This window comes from Sycon ciliatum, chromosome 4 (genome assembly GCF_964019385.1).
Source record: "Sycon ciliatum chromosome 4, ocSycCili1.1, whole genome shotgun sequence".
In the NCBI taxonomy this organism is placed as follows: Eukaryota; Metazoa; Porifera; class Calcarea; order Leucosolenida; family Sycettidae; genus Sycon; species Sycon ciliatum.
Window position 1 is genome coordinate 38,024,312 of NC_088646.1, and position 20,344 is coordinate 38,044,655.

The 20,344-nt window shown below is 46.2% G+C and overlaps 1 protein-coding gene across 2 annotated transcripts in view; it reads left to right on the forward strand.

Annotated features, from left to right (window-relative positions):
* LOC135816032 (collagen alpha-1(I) chain-like) overlaps positions 1–20,344 on the forward strand; it is a 68,579-nt gene that overhangs the window by 15,879 nt on the left and 32,356 nt on the right. For both annotated transcript variants that reach the window (XR_010553351.1, XM_065329388.1), the window contains exons 20-39: positions 255–308; positions 842–895; positions 1,560–1,613; positions 2,578–2,622; positions 4,361–4,414; positions 4,667–4,711; positions 5,654–5,707; positions 8,880–8,933; positions 9,200–9,253; positions 9,672–9,725; positions 10,542–10,595; positions 12,200–12,244; positions 12,549–12,593; positions 13,144–13,197; positions 13,873–13,980; positions 14,420–14,473; positions 14,967–15,020; positions 15,599–15,652; positions 16,037–16,090; positions 16,418–16,471. Coding sequence is in view for 1 of the 2 variants with exons in the window: in XM_065329388.1 (XP_065185460.1) it covers positions 255–308; positions 842–895; positions 1,560–1,613; positions 2,578–2,622; positions 4,361–4,414; positions 4,667–4,711; positions 5,654–5,707; positions 8,880–8,933; positions 9,200–9,253; positions 9,672–9,725; positions 10,542–10,595; positions 12,200–12,244; positions 12,549–12,593; positions 13,144–13,197; positions 13,873–13,980; positions 14,420–14,473; positions 14,967–15,020; positions 15,599–15,652; positions 16,037–16,090; positions 16,418–16,471 (1,098 nt within the window). In the remaining variant the exon portion in view is untranslated. The remainder of the gene's footprint in view (positions 1–254; positions 309–841; positions 896–1,559; positions 1,614–2,577; positions 2,623–4,360; positions 4,415–4,666; positions 4,712–5,653; positions 5,708–8,879; positions 8,934–9,199; positions 9,254–9,671; positions 9,726–10,541; positions 10,596–12,199; positions 12,245–12,548; positions 12,594–13,143; positions 13,198–13,872; positions 13,981–14,419; positions 14,474–14,966; positions 15,021–15,598; positions 15,653–16,036; positions 16,091–16,417; positions 16,472–20,344) is intronic.

Consider the following 20,344-nt stretch of genomic DNA (forward strand, 5'->3'; position numbering starts at 1 on the left):
GATCATGTGCTTCCTGCCGGCTGACTGACACCTGACTAACTCGGTTGGAAGCCCGAGGTCCAATGCTAGGACCAGCTAACGTCTTCAATATCACCACCCAAGTTCCACCATCTTAATAGTACAGTTTTTTAAATGTTTTTTTGGAAGATGCTGTGGCACATCTCCCAACCATCCATTAAAGTACACTGTTTGTGTTCTTGTTGGTAAATAGTCTAATGTTTTATATCATTATTCTTTGTCTCTGTTCCTCTCAGGGTCTGATCGGTGAGCCCGGAGATTCTGGCTTGGATGGTCCTGTTGGTCCACGGGTAAGCCAATAGAGCTTTTTTAAAGGTTGGACCAACGGTCACATTTTGGGATCAGGCGCGGGAAAATTTTGAATCGCTGGAGAACAGGCGAAGCCCAGTTCATGTTCACTTTGTATGGGAGTGGATGCATGGAAGCGTTCACTTTGTATGGCCATGGATGCATGCAGGTGGAAGAAGCACTAGAATGGTGCTCCACTTGATGTCCGACACTCGTGTTGAGTCAGAGCAGTTGCCAGGAAGCCCTTCCGTGGCGTGGGCAACAAAAGAACAAGCTTCAGAAAGCGCTGGTGGAGACGAACCTGTCACATTTCGTATACTTTTCAATATGTTTTGACATGCGACCTGGTCACCTCAATCTCGGGGTGATCGCCGCTGGCGGGCATGGTCCTTGAAAAAGCTCTATACTTCATCTCTAGACGATGTCCGGTAGATCTGATTTTTTGGCTTATTCGTCATCAGAGCACAGCACGAGGTATGTGCCTGTGTGGGTAACACTGTTGCGTTGCTTACTGTTGCTGTCATGCTGTGGATAGGGTCATCGTGGACGGCAAGGTCATCAAGGTGTCCCTGGTGTACATGGTATACTGGTACGTGCTTTTCACATCTATATAGTTATGTGTGCGTGGATCCTTTTCTGCACCTTGTTTTCGCTACTTCCGGTAGTTACATGCTTACTAACTATCTACATATATAGGGTCACAACATCATCAATACCAGCCAACGACTATCAGGGGCGGATCCAGCCATCTCTACAAGGGGGGGGGGGGGGGGTTCAGTTTAGTCAAAAATGAATAGCTGATACATGTACATACATATGCGTACAGTCGCCAGTAGTACATTTACAAAATTTATGGGGTTCCGCGGAACCCCTCGAACCCCTCGAACCCATCCTGGATCCACCACTGACTATTGTGTATAGGCAGTTTACATCAATTGGTACTGTGTGTTCTAGGTTTAGCTCTTGACCCCGAAAACTATCTCTGCTGCTGTTGCTGCTGCTGCTGCTGCTGTTGCTGCTGTCGTTGTTGCTGCTGTTGTTGCTGCTGTTGTTGCTTCTGTTGCTGCTGTTGCTGCTGCTGTTGTTGCTGTTGCCGGTTGCTGCTGCTTCTGTTGTTGCTGCTGTTGTTGCTGCTGCTGCTGCTGTTGCTGCTGCTGCTGCTGCTCCTCCTGCTGCTGTTGTTCCTGCTGCTGCTGCTTCTTGTCTTTGGTTGCTTCTGCTCTGATCCCGGATTATTTTGACTTTGTTTACAGGGTGGCCGAGGTGAGGCCGGTGTGAAAGGTGAACGTGGCCCGCAGGGAAGAAAGGCAAGTGAGTTACCCTGTGTTGTTGCTCGTGCCCTACCTTGCCCTAGTTCTACTATTTTGCCTTGCCCTGTCAGGTTTCATTCATGCAGATGTTTAGGCTAATGTGCTCTTTACCCAAATTCACTGAACAATGTGACATAACTTGAGTGGGAGGCTAGCTCCTAATGTTTGCTGTTACAGTCTCATTTCCATCATCCTATCTCTGACCCACTGTCTAAAATTAAATGTCATAAATGTCCAGAACTCGATTAACACTGCTTCTCTTCTATCATTTGCCGATAAGCCGAACCTCAAATTTCCTTGCTTTGTAAATGTGAAGGATGCAAAAAAAAAAAAAAAAAAAAAAAAATTTCACGGTTCGCGTGAGACTCGGCCAAAGGCCCAGTTTTCCGCATCCGCAGGAACGCCACCACCCTCTTGGATCAAGGCGCAGATGCAGCTCCTAAGCGGTGGGAGGTGAGTAGATCAGACCCACCACAAAGTGGTCAAAGACCGAAATCCCATTCACTGCATCCATGTTTCCCTCGTGCCAGGCCACGAGTTCCCAATTAACTGTGGGTCGCAGCACGGCTGGAAAAATTCCTTCCGCTTCCAAGCAGGACTTGAACCTGGTACCCTCTGTTTCTCAATCATGGTCTTAGACCATCCCACTATGCCTGCCTGCGAAGGATGCAAAATGTTTAAAAATGCTTAAGTGTGATAACGTTTGTTGGCACCTCTAGCTATTGACTGACGTCATGTGCTTGTTTTGAGTATGGGAGAGCTAGGCTGGTTGTATTGTGTACTGTACCGCACTGGGTTGAAGTAGATCCCGGTCACTGTATATACATAGCGCTGGCTGCGTTGATGTTGTAGGCCCCAGCCAGTGTACATTCTCAGCGCTGGCTGGCTGCGTTGATGTTGTGTGAGTGTGTACTTGCTTGGTTCCTGTGTGTTGTTTGGATGTGTGTCTACTCGTGTGCAGGGCGACAGGGGCTGGTCTGGTGGTGATGGTGAAGATGGAATACAGGTACAGTGCGTCCAGCTCATCCCTGTGTGTTCTATACATCCCTGTGTGTTCTATACATCCCTGTGTGTTCTATACATCCCTGTGTGTTCTATACATCTCTGTGTGTTCTATACATCCCTGTGTGTTCTATACATCCCTGTGTGTTCTATACATCTCTGTGTGTTCTATACATCCCTGTGTGTTCTATACATCTCTGTGTGTTCTATACATCCCTGTGTGTTCTATACATCTCTGTGTGTTCTATACATCCCTGTGTGTTCTATACATCCCTGTGTGTTCTATACATCTCTGTGTGTTCTATACATCCCTGTGTGTTCTATACATCCCTGTGTGTTCTATACATCCCTGTGTGTTCTATACATCCCTGTGTGTTCTATACATCCCTGTGTGTTCTATACATCCCTGTGTGTTCTATACATCCCTGTGTGTTCTATACATCTCTGTGTGTTCTATACATCCCTGTGTGTTCTATACATCCCTGTGTGTTCTATACATCCCTGTGTGTTCTATACATCCCTGTGTGTTCTATACATCCCTGTGTGTTCTATACATCCCTGTGTGTTCTATACATCCCTGTGTGTTCTATACATCCCTGTGTGTTCTATACATCCCTGTGTGTTCTATACATCCCTGTGTGTTCTATACATCCCTGTGTGTTCTATACATCCCTGTGTGTTCTATACATCTCTGTGTGTTCTATACATCCCTGTGTGTTCTATACATCCCTGTGTGTTCTATACATCCCTGTGTGTTCTATACATCCCTGTGTGTTCTATACATCTCTGTGTGTTCTATACATCCCTGTGTGTTCTATACATCCCTGTGTGTTCTATACATCCCTGTGTGTTCTATACATCCCTGTGTGTTCTATACATCTCTGTGTGTTCTATACATCCCTGTGTGTTCTATACATCTCTGTGTGTTCTATACATCCCTGTGTGTTCTATACATCCCTGTGTGTTCTATACATCCCTGTGTGTTCTATACATCCCTGTGTGTTCTATACATCCCTGTGTGTTCTATACATCCCTGTGTGTTCTATACATCTCTGTGTGTTCTATACATCCCTGTGTGTTCTATACATCCCTGTGTGTTCTATACATCCCTGTGTGTTCTATACATCCCTGTGTGTTCTATACATCCCTGTGTGTTCTATACATCCCTGTGTGTTCTATACATCCCTGTGTGTTCTATACATCTCTGTGTGTTCTATACATCCCTGTGTGTTCTATACATCTCTGTGTGTTCTATACATCTCTGTGTGTTCTATACATCCCTGTGTGTTCTATACATCCCTGTGTGTTCTATACATCTCTGTGTGTTCTATACATCCCTGTGTGTTCTATACATCTCTGTGTGTTCTATACATCTCTGTGTGTTCTATACATCTCTGTGTGTTCTATACATCTCTGTGTGTTCTATACATCTCTGTGTGTTCTATACATCTCTGTGGATGTGTCTATATTGCAGCTGAGATAGTTGGTCTACTTGTGTCATGCAAGTAGCTGCCGGTTCTTGAAGCATCTATGTATGTTGGCATAGTATCAGGCGAATTCTCCTGAGGATTCCGTGACGGTGTTAAAGGCAGTGTAGATTGTAGTGAAATGCAGATTGGATTGGATGGCAGAGAGACCCTGTTAACTCTAGACATCATTACCAACCATCATGATTCAACCTGGTCTTGTGTTGCCGCTTATTCTCCTCCCCGTTGTGTTTGTTCATCACCTGTTGATGTTAGGGCCCACCTGGAGAAAAAGGAGATGCTGGTATTCATGGCCGCAATGGAAACAAGGTTTGTCCTGCCGAAATGCTCATGTGTGATGTTTTCCTAGACCACATTAGTCTACCTGAGCAGCTACCGAGGCATTAGTCAAGTTTTTCGGTGTTCCGTTAACGAGTCCACAAAGCCGGGACAAAACAATTCTGTCTGCAGATTGAGTTATTAGTCAGATATGTATAATGTTTAGCTTGTGTTGTTATTACTCTACCATACTCATTGCTGGATTTATTATCTGTGTGCCACTAATGTTGTAATGTCTTGCAGGGAGTACCAGGTGAAGATGGTCACATAGGACCTCAAGGAGATCAGGTACAGTGAATAGTGGCTACGTTGTATCTACGTGTACATGTATGTGTGAGTTGCTTGCCCACAGTTAGTCAGTCAGACATGATTGCCCGTGTAGATCCTGCGTACATACAGGCATCATGGCCGATCTATTTTCTCTAAGTTAAGTTTGCCAAGCCGGTTAGAAAAAAAATTATGTTCACCTCTTCGGGTCTTCAAGTCCCATTACAAGACCTGGAACTTCTCCATTGACGATCCGGGCAACGACTCATAATGTGCCCTGACTCTTCTCTTCCAGCAGGCATCAAGTCACTTTACAGCATGGTATTAGAAGGTGGGAAAGCCTAAAGCACAGAGCCATAATACTATCACTCAGCACTGTGTCAGCAGGCATTTTAGCATCTTGCAAGGCCAGCGAACCGATGGCCGGCCATTCAGTGATGTCTGTTATCCTATCGTCATCGGCGGGCAAGCTCCTGGCCTCTGCTGCTCCAGCGCACCCTCGCTCTGGTTTCTGGAGACCAAGCTTGGGACGTATTCTTATCGTGACTCGGGACGTCTACCTGGGCCCCAGCATGGGCTGGTGGATATCGATGTGGTGGATGAATCTGGTCATGAGTCTTATCTTCAACTGCAGTGGCCGCTCGGAGCTATTTGTCCACCTCCTTGCAGAGTAACCTGGCAAGAATCCTCTCCAAAAGAGACAAGGTCATCACCAAGACGACAGAGCACTCTGGTGGGCCAGATTGTGAGGCAACTACCCTTTGTAGCTTTGGGATACTGGTAGACATCAGAATGCAGTATGTTATTCCTGCCATTATTTACTCTGTACCAACAGCCATATTGCATGACCTCACTACAAAGGTACTGCAAAGAGCCATGCCACTACAGCACCCATATGAGTATATGTCTGTGTGTTAGTCTGCATACTTATCCGTGTGTGTGTGTATTAACATGTGCATGCAGGGTGAGAAAGGAGAGGCTGGTCCTCCTGGATTTGACGGTCTGCCTGGCTTCAAGGTACATGTGACAGTGATCTAGAAGACCGTGATTTTCATCACTGGTTTTTAAATTGTCAGCTGAAGTATTGCGTGAAGTATTGCGTGAAGTATTGCGTGAAGTATTGCGTGAAGTATTGCGTGAAGTATTGCGTGAAGTATTGCGTGAAGTATTGCGTGAAGTATTGCGTGAAGTATTGCGTGAAGTATTGCGTGAAGTATTGCGTGAAGTATTGCGTGAAGTATTGCGTGAAGTATTGCGTGAAGTATTGCGTGAAGTATTGCGTGAAGTATTGCGTGAAGTATTGCGTGAAGTATTGCGTGAAGTATTGCGTGAAGTATTGCGTGAAGTATTGCGTGAAGTATTGCGTGAAGTATTGCGTGAAGTATTGCGTGAAGTATTGCGTGAAGTATTGCGTGAAGTATTGCGTGAAGTATTGCGTGAAGTATTGCGTGAAGTATTGCGTGAAGTATTGCGTGAAGTATTGCGTGAAGTATTGCGTGAAGTATTGCGTGAAGTATTGCGTGAAGTATTGCGTGAAGTATTGCGTGAAGTATTGCGTGAAGTATTGCGTGAAGTATTGCGTGAAGTATTGCGTGAAGTATTGCGTGAAGTATTGCGTGAAGTATTGCGTGAAGTATTGCGTGAAGTATTGCGTGAAGTATTGCGTGAAGTATTGCGTGAAGTATTGCGTGAAGTATTGCGTGAAGTATTGCGTGAAGTATTGCGTGAAGTATTGCGTGAAGTATTGCGTGAAGTATTGCGTGAAGTATTGCGTGAAGTATTGCGTGAAGTATTGCGTGAAGTATTGCGTGAAGTATTGCGTGAAGTATTGCGTGAAGTATTGCGTGAAGTATTGCGTGAAGTATTGCGTGAAGTATTGCGTGAAGTATTGCGTGAAGTATTGCGTGAAGTATTGCGTGAAGTATTGCGTGAAGTATTGCGTGAAGTATTGCGTGAAGTATTGCGTGAAGTATTGCGTGAAGTATTGCGTGAAGTATTGCGTGAAGTATTGCGTGAAGTATTGCGTGAAGTATTGCGTGAAGTATTGCGTGAAGTATTGCGTGAAGTATTGCGTGAAGTATTGCGTGAAGTATTGCGTGAAGTATTGCGTGAAGTATTGCGTGAAGTATTGCGTGAAGTATTGCGTGAAGTATTGCGTGAAGTATTGCGTGAAGTATTGCGTGAAGTATTGCGTGAAGTATTGCGTGAAGTATTGCGTGAAGTATTGCGTGAAGTATTGCGTGAAGTATTGCGTGAAGTATTGCGTGAAGTATTGCGTGAAGTATTGCGTGAAGTATTGCGTGAAGTATTGCGTGAAGTATTGCGTGAAGTATTGCGTGAAGTATTGCGTGAAGTATTGCGTGAAGTATTGCGTGAAGTATTGCGTGAAGTATTGCGTGAAGTATTGCGTGAAGTATTGCGTGAAGTATTGCGTGAAGTATTGCGTGAAGTATTGCGTGAAGTATTGCGTGAAGTATTGCGTGAAGTATTGCGTGAAGTATTGCGTGAAGTATTGCGTGAAGTATTGCGTGAAGTATTGCGTGAAGTATTGCGTGAAGTATTGCGTGAAGTATTGCGTGAAGTATTGCGTGAAGTATTGCGTGAAGTATTGCGTGAAGTATTGCGTGAAGTATTGCGTGAAGTATTGCGTGAAGTATTGCGTGAAGTATTGCGTGAAGTATTGCGTGAAGTATTGCGTGAAGTATTGCGTGAAGTATTGCGTGAAGTATTGCGTGAAGTATTGCGTGAAGTATTGCGTGAAGTATTGCGTGAAGTATTGCGTGAAGTATTGCGTGAAGTATTGCGTGAAGTATTGCGTGAAGTATTGCGTGAAGTATTGCGTGAAGTATTGCGTGAAGTATTGCGTGAAGTATTGCGTGAAGTATTGCGTGAAGTATTGCGTGAAGTATTGCGTGAAGTATTGCGTGAAGTATTGCGTGAAGTATTGCGTGAAGTATTGCGTGAAGTATTGCGTGAAGTATTGCGTGAAGTATTGCGTGAAGTATTGCGTGAAGTATTGCGTGAAGTATTGCGTGAAGTATTGCGTGAAGTATTGCGTGAAGTATTGCGTGAAGTATTGCGTGAAGTATTGCGTGAAGTATTGCGTGAAGTATTGCGTGAAGTATTGCGTGAAGTATTGCGTGAAGTATTGCGTGAAGTATTGCGTGAAGTATTGCGTGAAGTGCTGCGTGAAGTATTGCGTGAAGTATTGCGTGAAGTATTGCGTGAAGTATTGCGTGAAGTATTGCGTGAAGTATTGCGTGAAGTATTGCGTGAAGTATTGCGTGAAGTATTGCGTGAAGTATTGCGTGAAGTATTGCGTGAAGTATTGCGTGAAGTATTGCGTGAAGTATTGCGTGAAGTATTGCGTGAAGTATTGCGTGAAGTATTGCGTGAAGTATTGCGTGAAGTATTGCGTGAAGTATTGCGTGAAGTATTGCGTGAAGTATTGCGTGAAGTATTGCGTGAAGTATTGCGTGAAGTATTGCGTGAAGTATTGCGTGAAGTATTGCGTGAAGTATTGCGTGAAGTATTGCGTGAAGTATTGCGTGAAGTATTGCGTGAAGTATTGCGTGAAGTATTGCGTGAAGTATTGCGTGAAGTATTGCGTGAAGTATTGCGTGAAGTATTGCGTGAAGTATTGCGTGAAGTGCTGCGTGAAGTATTGCGTGAAGTATTGCGTGAAGTATTGCGTGAAGTATTGCGTGAAGTATTGCGTGAAGTATTGCGTGAAGTATTGCGTGAAGTATTGCGTGAAGTATTGCGTGAAGTATTGCGTGAAGTATTGCGTGAAGTATTGCGTGAAGTATTGCGTGAAGTATTGCGTGAAGTATTGCGTGAAGTATTGCGTGAAGTATTGCGTGAAGTATTGCGTGAAGTATTGCGTGAAGTATTGCGTGAAGTATTGCGTGAAGTATTGCGTGAAGTATTGCGTGAAGTATTGCGTGAAGTATTGCGTGAAGTATTGCGTGAAGTGCTGCGTGTTCCGTGCTATTGTCTTGTTGCTGGTCAATGATGATGGACATAATGGAATAGTACATGGCATATTTCAACTGGTTGTTTAGACTTTCTTTTCAGGAGCGTTACCCGTGTGTGCGTGTATGTGTGTGTTGTATTGTATTGTATTGCATTATATTGCATTGTATGTATATGTGTCTGTATGTGCTATGTGATGTGACGTGTGGTACAGGGCCAGCCTGGCAAGCCTGGTGTCGACGGCAGGATAGGAGCAGCGGGAGAGGACGTAAGCCGGTTACTTCAATGATCCAATCTTGTTGGCAGGCATTGCTGTGCACAGTGTCATATTGTCAGAGTCTTACTGCTCAACTACACGTTACTTAGACACGTAGTATTACCAACGTGCCATTGCGGCTGTGCTGCTGCTGTGCTTAGGATCCGGTGAATGTGTTTATCCACTGTGTGTTGCTTGAAGGCACGCCACTTCTCTAGCCAAAATAAAGTATTGTGTGTGCGCGTGCGTGCATGCATGCATGTTGTATTGTGTGGTAGGGCCCGCCCGGAATCAAAGGTCTTCCAGGAGGGGAAGGTCCTCTCGGTCCACCGGTAAGCCATCTTGTAGAACAGTTAGAGGGACAGGATTGCTCAATTGGCCATTCACTGCCGGGTGGGGCTCTTTGACTAACTGACAGGCTTTGCCATGTCATCGCAGGATAGTTAATGTTAGTGTGTGCAATGTAAGACAAGTCTATGCTGAAGAACCATCCAGTGATGGTGTTAAATTCTTTTTTGTTGTTAAATTCTTTATTTTCTCTTGCGTTATAAAGCAACAACAGAAAACATTGCTGTTCAAGTCCGTCTATCACTTGAAATGAGTCGGCTAAGGTAGTGAACTTACCACTCCTACAGCACTATATTGGCACCACAGAGTGGTCCTCTAAGTTAGTATGCCAACTTGACAATGTATATGGTGCTGTGGCTGACGTTTCAAGTGTTGTCTGTGCTGTCTGCTTGTTTGTGCAAGGGTTCAATAGGCCTTCGCGGTGGACAAGGTAATCCGGGAATACAAGGCGCAAAGGTGGGTAGATCCGCGGCCCTGGCGAGTGCGGAAGAAAGTTGCCTTTTTTCATGCTGCTCCTCGTGTGCTTCAGTCTGTGCCTGCTATAATGTGTAGTACAGCAGGGCTTCAAAGGGGCATGTCACAGGCCCTGAAGAGTAATAAAAGTACGACTTATGACTCCACTCGGATCATTCTTTGCATGCTCGGCAATGAGATCAGACCGTTAGCGTATCTGCCTCTCCTTTTCCACTTCTCTCGTCAATCGGTGGGACATCTGTTGAAGTAGGTTACGGGACGCACTATCTAAGGTCTTTGTGTACGTGCGTTTACCTATCCGATACTTTCGCCTGACCCTATATTTTCTCAGGATAGCAACGTGTTAGGGGATAAGTTGGGTCTGAATCGTGTGACTCACCATAACCACTGCCCATACTGGCATCCCTCAATCCAGCACAGCACTACCACTAACACTCCCCAATCCAGGTGTAGTCATGGACTGTCGCGGTGTGATTACTGATTAGCTCTGTATGGCTTTTCATTTTATTTAATTTTCTTACAATCCCACAGTTAATTGGGAACTCGTGGCCTGGCACAAGGGAAACATGGATGCAGTGAATTGGATTTTTGGTCTTTGATCACTTTGTGGCGGGTCTGGTCTTCTCACCTCCCACCACTTAGGAGCTTCATCTGCGCCTTGATCCTAAAGGGTGGTGGTGTTCCTGCGAATGCAGAAAACTCGACCTCTAGCCGAATCTCAAGTGAACCGTGATTTTTTTACAATCCTTTCAAATATGTTTGTATGCTGTTCTTTCCTTGTGTTGCCGTTGTTACCAGGGAGAACCAGGTCCATTGGGACGCCAAGGAGACCCGGGTGTAGCTGGACCAAAGGTCAGATGTTGTCAACAGTTTTTTTTCCTTCTAGCATGCAGTGTTTGTATTGTGAGCCGCTCGCTCTTTACAAGATAACTATTGGCGTTTCTAAGAGAATTTTTCTAGGGCTTCAAAATAATTTCCCATCCCCTTGTCTGTGGTGGCTTGGTGCATCACCAAGTTGGTTTATTGGGTGCTTCCACTTGAGGACCCTGGCACATCTCAAACTGCTGTACCACGATTGTGAATGTGACACTCGGGAGGCTATTTGAGAGCTCGGCTGGATGCTCAATGGACTGCCTGTTAGAGGGCTGCGCAGGCGGAAAACACTGCTGCTGCCTGTAGTATAGCATTGTACAGAAGGTGCTGCAACAAACCACCTGGGATGACTCACTGTCTGAACTACTGTGATGTGGCCTACTCAATCTCCAGATAGCTAACTGTTTCGACATTGTTAGGTCTCCGGCATTAGCGGAGCTCAGAGTGACCGGCCGAAATCGATGATATGACGAATACAGACCGAGGCAGATGTTCTGCATGCCAAAGCTGTTCACGACTAACACACCCAAGGTCACTGCTTGTCACACAGTATCTGCTGAAAATGACCGTCAGGCGAAATTACTGGTCAGTCGGCGTCACGCATTTTTCACAAAAATTTGCGTTTCACCTGCTGGGAGAGTATGCGTGTACTCGAGTCTCATCCTGAGCACGTTTTTTTCTTCTTTTTTTCAGCTCCATCCAGTATAGCTGTATTTTTCATTGCAAAGCCGTCCTCGATTGTTGTGTTCGTTGTTCAAACGAAGTGGACATTCAATCATGAAGGCAGAGGACATAGGAGCCTGATTGGAGTTTCTCGTGGCATAGGACGGCCACACAGAGACACTTTGGGATTTTCTGAATACAGTATAAAATACCGTACGCACGATGCTGAGATCAATTTGTGCGATATCAAATTGTTTGTGATCTACCACATCGAGCAGAACGGGATCCAAACACAAGCTTACCGACGGTTAGGCTGCCGACCTGACTGAACAAATGATCCCTGGCTTCACCAGACGCCAGACGTCGGACACCATGTCCTTTGCCGCGACGTCCATCTCCAAAAAGAACTCCATCTTCGTCGTGAAAAGGCTTGAAATACTCAATATTCAACCGAGATTCGCGGTCTCACCCTTTCTCAGATCGAATCATTTTTTGTTGTAGCAGTTGCAGGGCAGATCCCCGCCACTACTTCAACAGAAGATGGCTCCAAAGCATGCCTGGAACAAGCCATATCGAGGTTGCAAGCCACCCCTCTCAGCACTTTTTTTGAAGAAATTCGAAATTTCAATGGTGGAAGATATACTATGAAGAGAATTTCAAAAAGTATATTTCGCGGAGCGATCGCTCAACCTACGTCATTCAAACTTTGCAGGATGATTCAGACGTACATGCTAGGCATGGAACCACAGAAGATGATATCATAGCTGACACACAGAGTCACACACACAGCAGATTCGTGTGCACAGATACTAAATTAGTGGACGTCGTCATCTTCTTCCCGCTGATCTCAAATGTACGATGACGTGCTATTTCGCCTGACGTTTCATCAGTACGATACTTATCTTTCTTCCGTGTTCCAGGGAGGCAAAGGTGATGCTGGTGTACGCGGATCAGAAGGTGTGCAGGTAGGCCTTTGTAATGATAATGGTCGAAGCAGAATTTGTAGAGAGAGAGCCTCCATTCGCACTAGAATAATGCTTCCACGCAAATTCAAAATCTCTGATACTAATCACTGTGTCTGTATGCCGGTTAGTGTGTTGCCTGGTTTGCCGACTACTCATTACGCAATTTGACCTGGAACAAAAAATTTCTAAAATACATCGGTCATGTTATTCTCTCCCCCCTACCCGCCAAGTTTCTGTATGCGGAGTTGTGGGTGCCTAAGGTTTGTTGTCTGTCTGTCTGAATTCAATGGTGTACATGTGTTAGGGTCCCGAAGGCCGTCAGGGACTACCAGGCGTACAAGGAAAGCGTGTAAGCAGTTCATGCCTTTGTGGATGTCTCTCACTTAGCGGCAGACTGGCATAGCCGTGGGCGATAGGAGACTAGTTAGACCTGGATTAAAAGACATGCCAACCCACACACGTACATGCTACTGCTCTCTTCGTGTAGAAAACCTTCATCAAAGGACTGCGAGAATACATTAAATCGCGTTTAGTTTGCAAAGGTGGAGGCAACATCACTTGGTCGGAGAGCGACACTGAGTGAGCAAGACAAAACAGTTCATGAGCCAGCAATATCTACCTACTGTAAATTGTTACTCCTATGCTGTTTGCTTGCACGTAACTTGGTATTTATAGCGACTTACACGACAAAAATTGAATTGAGAAAATTTTGAAATAGTGCAGAAATTCCGGTGCCGCAGAGGAAGTATTCTCTTTTCAGAGAGTGGTCCTTGCTAGAAACTACTGGGGTCTACAGAAAACTGACTGAATTATCACCACCTAGACATGTTTCTTCACCGTGCTGTGTATGGGGAATATCTCATTTGAGAAGGTGCTCTACTTGCTGTTTCTGTGTGCAGGGCATCGATGGTGAAAAGGGTCTTCCAGGTCCACCAGGTCCCTCTGGCAGAGAGGTATGGTATTGCTTACTCATGCAGTTGTATTACAGACTAGCCGAGGATGCGGGGTTTCTAATCAAGCGTTGACCAAACAAAGCCTCATTATCCTAGATCTGTGTTGTTGAGACACTGTCCATAAACATATTTCTGGCTAAGTTATCATTTGCTTTTCTGAGTCATTTTACACCAGCCATCAGATATGATGATGAAAGTTATGCGCAAATACAAGTTAGAGCCCAGCTGACATGCAGGTTTCTAGGAATAGTTTACCACATTCTGCCTGACAACACGATAGTCGTTTAGGCCTTGTGAGATGTGGTTGTGGAGTAATAGTGAATAGATTTTTGGTTTGAGGAAAGCAAATCAGCACACGAAGCACAGAAGGTTATAAGGACTTGCTTACTACCTTGTTAATCACCATTGTATTCGACCTGAAGAGTAATGGAATGAAAGGCCTAGTCGAAAAAATTATATGGCTTCTGTGCTTCGTGTGCAGAGTAATAGTGTTATTTCAGGAGAGCAATAGGGATGTTTCACATGGTACGTGTAGACTGGCGTTTCACCTATAGAGCAATGCCATGGTGTTTTAGCGTTACCTGTGCTGTGTTGTGCTATGATCTTGCATGTGATGGCAAATATACTGTCATTGCACTGCTGACCGTTCTACATGTATGCCCACCCACTGCACAGGGTGAGAGAGGACCGAAGGGAGCGGCTGGCGAGTATGGCTTTCCCGGAGTGATGGGTCATCCGGGTCTGCCGGGCCACATGGGATTCCCTGGAGAACAAGGCCCACCGGTAAGACAACGACAATGGTCACTTTTAATCTATTCTCTTAGAGAGACTGTTTGATCCGAGTGTTCATAACCGTGCTCATTGATACACACCTGCACACATGCTGGACTCTAAAGAGCCTTGCTAGCCACACAATTGCAACTTGTGAAAAATGAGAAATAGGAATTCTAAAGAATGTCACAAGAATGCCTCACAATGTCAGAAGAATGCCTGAAATCCAACATGCTTGTTTCACGTTGTGATGTGGTGTGGTGTGGGGTGGTGTGCCAATAGTCAATACAATGCAAACCGACATTCCCCCAAGTAATTTTGATTTCCACAGTCCCTATCACTAGTTTGCAATCGTATAGCACGTCTACATATTTCCAACTCCTTACCAAGCGACATGTAATGTTTGATGTATGTATTGCTTTGTTGAATCGTCTCCTGTTCACCCGTACAGGGATCGAGGGGACCGAAAGGACTACCCGGTGACAATGGCCGGCCTGGAAGTCCGGTGAGTTCCTGCTGCGGTCAAGCTGTGTGTACTGGTGATTTGCTGGCCATCGTCGTGTGAATTGTAAAGAGCTTTGTATTACTGTATTACTTTGTTATCACTGACTCAAGTTGTCAATTTGAGCACTCTGGCGAGGTCTGTTTGGGCCTGGTTGAAATCTGGCTTTGGATAAAAAAATCATTCCTTTATGGTTCCACCTCATTTTCTCTGTGCTGCGCTGATGAGTCCACAAGGGACCAAGCTGTGCTGGCTGCACATTGAGCTTTGTGTTAGATCATATGCAAACAAACTGAAATAGATCTGACTTAATCAGTAGGGTTCGACTAGGGAAGTGTCGCTGGCAGTACAAAAGAATGTGGGAATCAAGATCATGATGAAAGTGAATATCCAAGATGGCCATGCAGTACTTTCCTTACCGCTTGTATAAAGTGTTTGATGTCATCGTTTCTATTTTTTTGCCTCTGGTGGTTGAATTGTTTTCTGTTTCATGCAGGGTCATATCGGACTGCCAGGTAACGCAGGACCTCTTGGAGATCTTGGCTTGAAGGTAATCATCTTCATCAGTCACGGCATAAGCCAACGAATTGCCAGTGATTTGTAATGAATACTTGTATAGCAAGCCAGAATCAGACCTGTTCAGTGCAGCATGTTTCATACTTCCACCGGAAAAATCCTCATGATCTTCTATTCAGTTTCCAAAGAGTTGCTATACTCAAAACATATGACACCTTGATGACATAGGCAAAAAAAGCATAGGGATGTTATAAATTTTTCATTTCTCCTAGTTTTTTTCAAGACATAACCTGGGATTCGAACCTGCACTATCGCCCTGCATGCATCCCCGATACACTTCGCATACATAACGTTACCCATTCTTCCAAGTTGCTTCACGTTATGATCTTGCATTTGAAAGCCCTATTTGAATATTGTGGCCAGCTGTCTTTGATGGTACGGTACGGGACAGGTACGGGATAGCGCCAGGCATGCCGACGGCACAAACACACACACACACACACACACACGGCATTAAAGCTGTGTGGACCCTGGCTAGCGCCAGACGTTACTGAAGTAACGTCTTTTGCACAGCTACGGGAATAATGCGGTGTTCTGTGTTGGTATGCGTAGGGATTTGAAGGTGATGCTGGAGAGAAAGGACCACCAGGTGCGAAAGGTGATGTGGTAAGCGACATGCATTGTTCATTAGTCTTGCTGCAATCAACGCTGACATACATGTATGCTGCTCTACAATCAACTTCACCTGTGTGCTCACCAACGATCAAGGTGGTCATGAGAAGCATTGCGGGTAGCATTTCCAAGTCAGGCCAATTGTGGTTCACCCAATGTTTACTATTACTTCACATATACACATGGTGGGTATCCATGTGTGAGGTGAAACTTGCCGAAAGCTACTCAATAACCGTCAAAACCATCCCGAAACATCGGTAATGGCAGAAACATCAAAGTCTGTGATGCAGCCGGTTGATTCGGTACAACTGCTGTAGCACTGCTGCAGAGCCGGTGTGAGATTGATTTTATGCTGTTTCATTAACTTGTTATGTTCAGGGTACTCCTGGTGATGCAGGTGCCCGAGGAGCGTCTGGACTAAAGGGCTTGCCGGTAAGTCATCCTAGTCTCTTATGAAGGTGCAGGTCATCGACTTAAGTATCAAGGGATTCGGATCCTGATAAGGTGGAGGGATTTGTAATGGTAAAGGTCACAAGAAAAGTTGACTGGCACCCCAAGGACTCGAGCCAGGGACCCTCGCTTCTGATGCATTCATTATTTGAGTACTCAGCACATAAAGGCAATACTGTTAAGCGGAGAATTGTTCCACATGTACATGTGTACGTGTATTACTTTTCTAGCTGTGTACAGCGATTTTGTATGACTAATCCCATTCTGGTCTGTGCTGGTCGTGTGTTGCTGCTTGTGCTGTGTGTGAAGGGTATACGGGGACCACAAGGTGATGTCGGTGAAGTGGGACCTAAAGGAGACCGGGTACGTGATCAGCTAGGGCAGCGGCAGACAGGTTGTGCTAACTGTCATCATGGTCAGCGGATATCTAGGGTATAGGGATAGTAACTACATATACTCAATGTTCATGAATATGTGACACTGATGCTGCTCTGCTGGAGAGGAGAGTGATAGCAGTCCATCAGTTAGTGTGACCATTGCCACTGAATTGGGTAAGCATTGCTACAGCAATGCGTTAGGCCATACGTCTTGCAGCACTAGTAGATATGGACCACTTTATCGTAAAGCACTCTGAATTGCACATATGTATACATTAAATGCGCTGAAGATGATGCAATGGAACTCGGTCAAAAAGCCTGCAACTCTCCCAGGCCCAAATTTGACACGGCTGGAAGCTCAGTTTCCAGCAGGGAGTCGTACCCAAACCAGTTACCCAAACCAGTTTAGGTATGACTCCCTGCTTTGCACGTCAGGCGAAATTACTGGTCAGTCGGCGTCACGCATTTTTCACAAAAAATTGCGTTTCACCTGCTGGGAGAGTATGCGTGTACTCGAGTCTCATCCTGAGCACGTTTTTTTCTTCTTTTTTCAGCTCCAGTATAGCTGTATTTTTCATTGCAAAGCCGTCCTCGATTGTTGTGTTCGTTGTTCAAACGAAGTGGACATTCAATCATGAAGGCAGAGGACATAGGAGCCTGATTGGAGTTTCTCGTGGCATAGGACGGCCACACAGAGACACTTTGGGATTTTCTGAATATAAAATACCATACGCACGATGCTGAGATCAATTTGTGCGATATCAAATTGTTTGTGATCTACCACATCGAGCAGAACGGGATCCAAACACAAGCTTACCGACGGTTAGGCTGCCGACCTGACTGGACAAACGATCCCTGGCTTCACCAGACGCCAGACGCCAGACGTCGGACACCATGTCCTTTGCCGCGACGTCCATCTCCAAAAAGAACTCCATCTTCGTCGTGAAAAGGCTTGAAATACTCAATATTCAACCGAGATTCGCGGTCTCACCCTTTCTCAGATCGAATCATTTTTTGTTGTAGCAGTTGCAGGGCAGATCCCTGCCACTACTTCAACAGAAGATGGCTCCAAAGCATACCTGGAACAAGCCATATCGAGGTTGCAAGCCACCCCTCTCAGCACTTTTTTTGAAGAAATTCGAAATTTCAATGGTGGAAGATATACTATGAAGAGAATTTCAAAAAGTATATTTCGCGGAGCGATCGCTCAACCTACGTCATTCAAACTTTGCAGGATGGTTCAGACGTACATGCTAGGCATGGAACCACAGAAGATGATATCATAGCTGACACACAGAGTCACACACACAGCAGATTCGTGTGCACAGATACTAAATTAGTGGACGTCGTCATCTTCTTCCCGCTGATCTCAAATGTACGATGACGTGCTATTTCGCCTGACGGTAGCTTGGTCCTGTCAGATCAGAAGTTATTGGTAAGCGTCAGGGTATATTCTAGAACGAATTTCCAACCGGTTACGGTCCAATGAAGAGTGGGGGGGGGGGGGGGGTGGGGGTGCGGGGGTCCCCCCGGAAATTGTTTTCAAAATACAACCCAAATATGGCACTCGACAGCAACTTAACAGATTTCTTGGTGCTGGAGTGTAGCAAAGATATAAGCAGCTCCATTCACCCACAGAAAAGTACGGGCGGTTGGAACTGATTTGTAACTTTTTGTTTGGATGCAAGCACCCAAACTACCAACAATAGCTCATAAACTCACACTGGAGTTATTGTCTTACTTCCATGCTTTTACAGTCTTGATAATCATGAGCAACAACAGAGAAGGAAAAAAGGGAATCTGACTTGAAAAACAACTAAAACGCACAACAACAGCAACAGCTGAGAAAACTAAAGTCAAAACGGAACTATAAGCCGGAACTGTAGTGGAGCAACATAATGCATAGATACACGGGAAAAGAGCCGGCACACGCACGCAGCGCACGCGCACGTACGCCGCGCACGCAGCAAAGTGAAAGTCTAGACATCAGAGCATGAATACATGAATGCGTGACAGCAAGCGCGCCTCGGGCACCAAGACACAAGATCACTACAGACATAACAGAGAGATGAAACGCACACAGCAGATCCTAGACAAACACAAACTGGAGCATGCAGGCAACTGAACACAAGTCGGACAGAGCTGGATAGTAATTATAACACTGAATGCATGAGAGAGTAGAATCACCTGAACATCACCCCCTCCTTGAGGGACCATAAGCAGAATGGGAACGAAAACACTCTAAATCGCAATGTACTAATCGTCTGTGGCTTCACGAACAAGCAACAAAGAAGTAGAGCGTAATCTTCTCTATAGCAGACTGCCGTAACTCTTCTGCTCAGGGAGTGCGCACCGCATCTATCGGGATGAGCACAGTGATAGGTCGGCGGTATTGCTTCCCTTTCACCTTCACGTCGACAACACGTGTTCTTCCGTCGGTGCCTGGGTAGATCGCTTCGATCCTCCCGAGGGGCCACTGGCCGCGAGGAGTGTGCGCGTCCAGGACAAGCACCACGTCTCCAATCCGGATGTTGGGAAGGCTCTTCTGCCATCGTTGACGTATGTTCAACTTTGGGACCATCTCTTGTAGCCAGCGCTTCCAGACCGCGGCTAAACAGCTCTGCAACACCCTCCAGGCTTTGAGGTGGTACGCCTGGCCATCTTCCTCGACCGCGGTCATCACGGTCGTCGATCCCGCTAGAAAGTGCGAGGGTGTTAGCGGCTCCGGGTCTTGTCCATCTCCACTCTGGGCCGTTAGAGGTCGACGATTGAGCTGAGCCTCAACAGTGGTGAAGGCAGTCTGGAGCTCCTCATCAGAACACACAGCATTGTGCAAGATGCCGACCAACGCTCTCTTGGCACACTTGACCATTGCTTCGAAGACCCCGCCGTGATGCGGTGAGCGTGGCGGATTGAACCTCCACTCCACGCCTTTGCAGGCCATGGTAGCGGCAATCTGGCTGTTCTTGAGGCTTTCGATGGCTTCTCGTAGCTCACGCTCGGCTGACACAAAGTTGGTACCATTGTCGGACACGACGAGATCCGGTACACCTCTTCTCTTCGCGAACCTGGTGAATGCCAGCAGAAAGCTCTCCGTGTCCAAGCCATACGCCATCTCAAGATGAACTGCTCTGCTCTGAAGACACGTCATCAAGCAGAGATAGCGCTTTGCTCGACTTCTTCCTCTCCCTTGCTTCGTCAGAAAGGGTCCGGCGTAATCCACGCCCACCCGACTGAAAGCTCGGAAAGGCTCCTCGGTGCGGAAGTCGGGTAGTGGTGCCATCAGCTGTTGAGCAGGCTTTGCCCAAATCTTCTTGCAGGCCGTACACTGGCTCCGGTGCCTTTTCACTGCCGCTGGGCCATGTACAATCCAGAACTTCGAGTTTAGGGTCGACAACAGGTGGTTGACGCCAGCAGTGTGATTGTGAGCCGCATCCTCATGAGCGATTACAAGGGCTGTGACCGGATGCTTCGTTGGCAGAATGACGGGCCTACGGAGGCTGCTGGGAAGGTGATGTGCCGTGCTCAACCTGCCGTCCATCCGCAGTAGCTGAGGGTTGCTGTCACCCAGAACCGGTTGTAGGCGTAGCAGTGGACTTGACGCCGGGATGGGCCGCTGACTTCTACACGCTTCAATCGTCTCATTGAACTCGTCTTGCTGAGCCTTAGCGAACCACACATCTTCAGCTGACTCCAGTTCAGTAACTGTGAGGGGTTGCACGAGAAACTTCTGCGGTTTTCTCGTACGCTGGTATTCGAGGGACACCACGGTGCCTTCCACCGCTGCCGATCCTCCAGTCTGCGGTGTGTCCTGCCTGCAGCATTTCCCTTTGCTGGCGTGCCGAAAGAACCTTCTGCA